At 37.5% G+C, this 7183-nt stretch overlaps 1 protein-coding gene across 1 annotated transcript; it reads right to left on the reverse strand.

The window, feature by feature from the left end:
- Window positions 1-389: 389 nt before the first annotated feature.
- On the reverse strand, window positions 390-674 carry Sertm2 (serine rich and transmembrane domain containing 2). The gene has a single exon (XM_048335307.1). The coding sequence runs from the start codon at window positions 660-662 to the stop codon at window positions 390-392; it is 273 nt and encodes a 90-aa protein (XP_048191264.1). The 5' UTR covers window positions 663-674.
- Between the last annotated feature and the right edge of the window lie 6509 nt (window positions 675-7183).

The raw sequence follows: 7183 nt of genomic DNA on the forward strand, positions 1-7183 counted from the left end.
TCTTTCCTTTGGAATCCCCTCTTGGAATGCTCTTTACTTTCAGTGTCAAATTTTCCTTATTTGTTTTTGAGGATTCCAGGAATCTTGCACTTTCCACAACAGCTGAACATGAATTTCTGTGGTCTGAGCTTTGTTCAAGGCCCAGGAGCTCTGCGGTTACTATGGAAACCTGCCCTCCCAACAAGCGGCCATTTCCTATATTCCCTTAAAAGAATGAGTCTTAAACCTCTTACATGTCCCACAAGCATAATGAAAATGAAGAATAATACGAAGAAAACACGATCAGAGTGTTACTATGTTGGAAGCTTCACGTAAGAAAGCACAGTTTCCTGGACACCAACAGGTTAAGTGTTCACTGAGATCTGTTAAAGCTTGCCTTCATTATGGCTTTAAGGAGTGGGAATTCGACTCTGCATCTCCACATCTGTGAATTGAGGAACACTTTCTGTGCTCTCCGTGGTGATCGGTGAGATGACATGTTTGAGCCGAAGGAGCATTGTAAAGAGTAGGATAAGGAGAATAGCCAGAAGACTCAGGAATAAGCCCACATACATATATAGGTTAGAATACTTGTCTGCAGTGGTGTCAACCTCTGTTGCCAGAGTGGGAAAATGGGCCCGCCCAGTGAGATTTCCATGGTACTTAAAATGCAGCTCCGTCATCACTCAAGACTAATTGATAGCTGTTTCTGTTTGCTTTCTATTGCCCTCGAGGCATTCCACAGTCACTTAGTTTGCCTTGAATATATTGGGAGTGTTTTTAACAATCTGATGCAAAAAAAAATCACTCAGAGCAAAATCAGTAGGGCACAAGCAAGATAACAGAAATGTTTCAATTTGGCAATTGCCACCTTGCTCAGTCCTCTGGCACAGCGAGAAGCTCCTTCTCAAATAGGTTGTATCCGAATTTTTTAACCTTAAGAAAAGTAAATAAAGCTTTATTTTTCACACTCAGTATTACACTGATTAAAATAAACGATGAAACTGCTTAATAATACTGGTATGGAGACAAGAATCTTAGCCTATTCTATCTGACTTTTACTCTTTTGATACAGAGAGGAAGGGCTCACTTTTATCCACAGCTCAACTAAATATGTGGACTAATTATGTGGATTTAATTGGGTTCTTCTCTGAGGAGAAATTGCAAATGCTCTTGGATATTTCTGGCTTAGCATATCTGAGTTTTCACCTTTATTGTCTCTCCTTCTGAATCTTCCCTGAGGATGGAAATCATAATATTCCTACCCATCTGCCCAGCTTGAAGACTTTAAGTCTAGAAGATGTAAGATTTCTACAACTTTGTTGACATCCCTCACTGTAGGCTGGAGTGAAAGTGATGGCAGACCTGGTAATTCTCAGATGGAAGAGGTCTCAGAGATGATTCCGGCAGTAGGTTAAGGCTCAGAAGAAGATTTGGTTCTTCAAGATTCTTCAACAGATTTATTCTCCTGAAAATTAAAAAAATCAGGCATCTAAGAAAAAAGGTGGAAATTTATTTTGATATGAAATAAACTGATTCACTGAAAAAATGGTTTGCTACTGGCAAACAATTTTTGCAAATCATAAGTTGCTATTCCATTGCTTTTTGTTCTAGTCAGGAAATAATTATTAAAAGGTTAAAATCAGAATAATACACAGAAGCTAATAAGTAGTCTAGGTTTGTAAATTTTTGTGCCAATACTGGGTCTTTTTTTTTTTTTTTGGCCAGTCCTGGGGCTTGGACTCAGGGCCTGAGCACTGTCCCTGGCTTCTTCTTGCTCAAGGCTAGCACTCTGCCACTTGAGCCACAGCGCCACCTCTGGCCATTTTCTGTATATGTGGTGCTGGGGAATCGAACCCAGGGCCTCATGTATACGAGGCAAGCACTCTTGCCACTAGGCCATATCCCCAGCTCCAATACTGGGTCTTGAACTCAGAGCCTAGGCACTGTCCTTTAGCTTTTTCTGATCAAGACTGGTGATCTACCACTTCTAGCTTTTTGGTGATTAATTGGAGATCAGGGCCACATGGACTTTTCTGCTTGGGCTGCCTTTGAACTCCCATCCTCAGATCTCAGCCTCTTCAGTAGCTAGGATTATAAGGTTGAGTCACTGGCACCTGGCTTGGTACAGTGATTTCTATATTAACTCATAATAAGCTTCACATGGGGCACCTATTAATCTATAGACAATAGATTCCAACCTAGATTTTTGGGTCATAATTAATTTCCCATCAGAGACCTGGACACTACAATTAGATATTCAGATTTTATTGGTCTGGGATGCGGCCAAGCGTTAAGTTTTTTAAAGCTACCCAAGAAACTAAATTGCAAGCAGGATTGAGAACCATTGATCTAGCCTAAGCAGAAAAGCCTATCACTGGAATAAAGACCTAAACTTAAGCACTGGTTTCAGTCTCCAGTTTTTAGTACCAAAGACTGTTTTAATGGAATTTGGAGTATTTGCAAATGAGGGTTTCCTCCAATTCTATTCTTGTTCCCCATCATTCAGGTCTGCCAGGTGAGAATATACATTTGTTTCAGTATTTGTAGATCATAAAGAATAGAATGGTGTGTCTATTCTGAAAACATAGTTGTACTCTTTTTTATTAGGTAAGATAGAACCTTATCTTTATTGGCAAAAATACTCCACTGTGGAAGTAGGATCAATTATTTAAGTTAAAAGCCAAAATTTCACAAAATGATTTATCTTGCCTTTTGAAGAATTATTATTGAATATGGGTGAATAAAATAAAAAATACGAATAACCCTCTCCTGTCATACATCTATGTGCAATAGTAGCACATTGCTGAAAATGTTACCCAATTTGGTCTTGTTAACAGATTGAAGGAGAGTTAATAGAAATAGCTCCAACAATCATATTACTCCTTCTATCATCCCTAGATGGAGAGCACTTTGGGTTAAATTCATATTCCATAGTGTACATTATTATGTTTTCTGGAATCTGTGTATTTCTTAGTCTATATACTATCATCTCCCTACCTATAATGAAGAACCATCAGATTCATAAGAAATAAAAACAAAGAGAGGTCTAATTTTTACTATCTTTGGAGCATTGACCTAAGTAACATTCTTGCTATACTTAAAGGTACATCAATTTTGAAATATGCATTCTATATTAGTCTGTGTGCCAGTATTGGGGTTTGAACTCAGGGCTTGGACACTGTCCCTTTGCTTTTTTGCATAAGGCTGGCATTCTACCACTTGAGCCACAATATTACCTCAGGTAGGTTTTTTTGGTGGTTGATTGGAGATAAGGGGTGTCTCAGGTTTGTCTGCCTGGATTGGCTTTGAAACTAGATCCTCAGATCTCGGCCTTCTGGGTAGCTAGGATCAGAAGCATGAGCCACTGACACCTGACTGACATATGTATTCTAAACATGAACTTTTCAAGTGATTCTTTGCACAGTGGATATTGAGAATTAACTATTGGGTTTTCGCTCTAGGTATCTAATCTGTCGTGTTGATTGTTTGGAGGTTCTACTTTCTAAACAGCATTTTAAACAGTGTTTGAGGCTGAATTGTGACATTCAAAAGGATATGGTGATATCTTTGCTGCCAGTACCTGTAAATGTGACTTTATTTGTTAGTAGGGATTTCTAAGGTGTAATCAACTTAAAATGAGGTCATTAGTTTGGCTGTCATCCAATGACCCATGTTCTTATAACAACAGAAGATAGGACACACTGGGAGAAGATGGTATCAGAGATTGGAATGATTTAACCATAAGCCAAGCAATGTAAGGATCTGAGCAAACAGCCAAGTCTAATAGTAGCAAAGAATTCTGCCCTGCAGATTTTAGTGGGAGTGTGGCCCAATGGATATCTTTATTCCAGATTTCTAGGCTCCAAACAAGCCTAAGAGAACAAATTTCTGTTGTTTTAATCTTTCCAGTTTATGATAATTTTAGGGAAGGAATCAGAACAGATAAAATGATCAAGGCCCTACTAGAATGATGTTTCTCAATGTAGTATGAAGAAAGTCTCTTCATCAAAATAACGTACTTGGAAAGTGCTTATTAAAATGGATGTTCCTTTCTCTTACTGCCTAGGTCAAAATACCTGGGGATAGGATCCTAAAATCTTTGTAAGAAGTTACTCAGTTTCATTTTTTTGCTGGTCCTGGGGCTTGAACTCAGAGTCCGGGCTCTATCCTTGAGCCTCTCTATGCTCAAGGCTAATGCTCTACCACTTGAGCCACAGCTCCATTTCCACCCCCATTTAATTTCTTTTTGCCAATCCTGAGGCTTGAACTCAGGGCCTAAGCACTATCCCTGGCTTTGTTTTTGCTCAATGCTAGCAATTTACCACTTGAGCCACACACCACTTCTGGATTTTTCTGAGTAGCTTATTGGAGATAAGAGTCTCATGGACTTTCCTTCTTGGGCTTGCTTTAAAAACTTCGATCCTCAGATCTTAGCCTCCTGAGTAGCTAGCAATATAGGCATGAGCCATGGGCACCGGGCTTTGCATCTCCTTCCTTTAAGGATGTCACTGACACATTGATAAGAGCTTAATAGATTTTTTTTTTTACTCTTGTATCATCTTAGGTTCTTGAACTTGGCAGTAGGCACTCTTGCTACTGAGCTACATCCCTAGTCCTAATTTCTGCTTGCATTTTGTTTTGCTCTTCCTGGGTCTTGAATTCAGGGCATTTGTTCTCAAAGCACACTCTACGACTTGAGCCACAGCTTGACTTCCGGTTTTTGGTGGTTAATTGGAGGTCTCATAGACTTTGCTACCAGGGATGGCTTCAAACCACAATCCTCAGATCGTGGCTTCCTGAGTAGCTAGGATTATAGACATGAGGCATTTGTTTACAGCTTCTGTTGACTATTTTTGAGATAGGATCCCTTCATGTATCTAGGTGCAGTCCACCTGTTCAGCCTCCCAGAAGCTAGAATAGCAGATACAGACCACCACCTCCAGCTCTGTTGGGAAAGGGTCTTGGGAACACTTTTTGTCTGCCTGGGGTGGCCTTGAACACTAATCTCAACAACTTCAGTATCCCAAGTAGTTGTGAGGTACTGGTAACTAGCTCATAAATTACTTTTCTTTTTCAGAACATAAGTGGAAAAATAAACATTCGTTGCTAATGTAAGCCATGTGGGAGACGACTCTACAGTACTGTATTTTCTTTTATTCCCTCTGGATTTCAAGTACACAGAATTGGATAAGTAATGAATTGGATAAGTCATACTCCTTGGCACATTGTCATCATTGGTAAACTCAGGCCCTTTTATATGTGCAATTAATAGTATAATAAACATCCATAGGCAAACACCTGTGACCAAATACCTATCAACTTTAAGAGAATAGTAATGTGAAATACACACACACACACACACACACACACACACACACACACACACACACACACACATATATATATTCCTCCCTATCCCATTTCCTTACTACTTCTCTATAAAATCAAGTAAATATACATACACATATACCACATAGATGTGCCTGGATAATGTTAGATTTGTTTTGAATTTTATTTCTAGTAAAAGTATAAATCTGTTGTACTATTTAATCTGCCCCCCCCTTTTAGCCTACATTCCAATACTATGCATTTTACTTATGACTATTCTAACAGGATAAAAGAGGAATAAAGCTGAACATTCCACATACTGTTTTGAAGCACATTATTGCCTTTTGACACTACTATATTCTTTTAGCTTGACATTCAAGTCTGCCAATGCCAAGGCCAATCTCAATTCCTTTGATTACTCTCTTTTCTAATCAAACTACTAAACTCTATCTTCTAATTCAATGCTTCCAAGTTTTTGTCTGAAAAGTTCCTACTTCAGCACAAATTCTTCAAGGTTCAGCTCATGATTTCTTATCACAATCTTAATTCCCACAGTGTTTTTACCCCTAGAGGAGTTACTAGCCTAATATTGCAAATATCTAGTCAGTATATTATTCCCTAAATCCTAGTTTATAAATCCTTTTGGCTTTGGGGTATGGGAGTCATAGTATAGCCTCTGTCAAACAAGTGTAAAACCCTGATTTTGTTCCTCAGCATCACCAAAATTAAAAATAAACAAAAATAATTCTTTGCAGATCAATATTCTACTCCCTGTATAGCCAGACTTGTATTAGCTGCTCAGTAATAATTGAAGAAATGCATAGCTATGACTAAAGAAATACATTTAGCGTCGACAACTTGAAGAGAAATACAGTCTTTTCTAACTATAGATTTGACCACTGGTACTTATTTGCAATGCTCAGGATCTGTGGGCATTGGTTTCAGAACCCAAATGGGTACCCAAATCTAAGGATGCTCAAATGCCTTATATCAAATGGTATAATGTCTGTAAATAATTTATGTGCACCCTCCTATGTGTTTTAAACAATTTATCGATTACTTATAATTAATACAATATAATTCCTGTGTAAGTAATTACTATATTTACTGTTTAGGGGATAATGACAAGAAACAGAAGTTTGTACGTATTCAGTAGACACTTTTTCTCAAATATTGTTGATTTTCACTTACTTGAATCTGATTGAACCCATAGATTGAGAACTCTTGAATATGGAGGGCTAACTGGATAAATTGAAGAACAGCTAGAATTTCTCTTTCCTTTATAATGCCCTCTTTTACTTTGTCTTTAGTTATATAAGGTAAACCAAATTTCTGATTATAAACTGAAATTAAAGAACAATTCCTTTGTTAAAAACGTTAGTCTTCAAGTTGTCTTTCTGTTACAAAATTTTGAAGGGATATTACACAAGAAAGGTAAAATTTTAAACTTTGGAAAGTACAATTGAATTCATCAGTAATTTTTTTTACTAATGATAGTACATTTTTGCACTCTTTATGTATAAGAGACTTATGCATTTTCCTTAGGTCTGCATATTTATTAAATATTTGTTAGAATCTATGAAGCATGATGAAGCTTTAGACAATAATGATTTCAGCTATATATGTTCATTTCTTCAAAAGTTTTCTTTGAGGATTTGGAAAACTAAGCACATAATTTTTACATCTTCTATAGGGTGCAGGACAGCAAACACCTTGGTCAATTCAGACAGGTCAGTCAATTTAATTTCTTAAATCCAGTAAGGACTTTGAAATGTCTAAGAAGTTACGTATCAGGTGATTCTCTGTTACTCTGGTCCTATAACAATGCCAATTTCTCATAAAAAAGCTTTCCAAATAGGATTGCCATGGCTCT

This window comes from Perognathus longimembris, chromosome 28 (assembly GCF_023159225.1).
Source record: "Perognathus longimembris pacificus isolate PPM17 chromosome 28, ASM2315922v1, whole genome shotgun sequence".
Taxonomy (NCBI): Eukaryota; Metazoa; Chordata; class Mammalia; order Rodentia; family Heteromyidae; genus Perognathus; species Perognathus longimembris.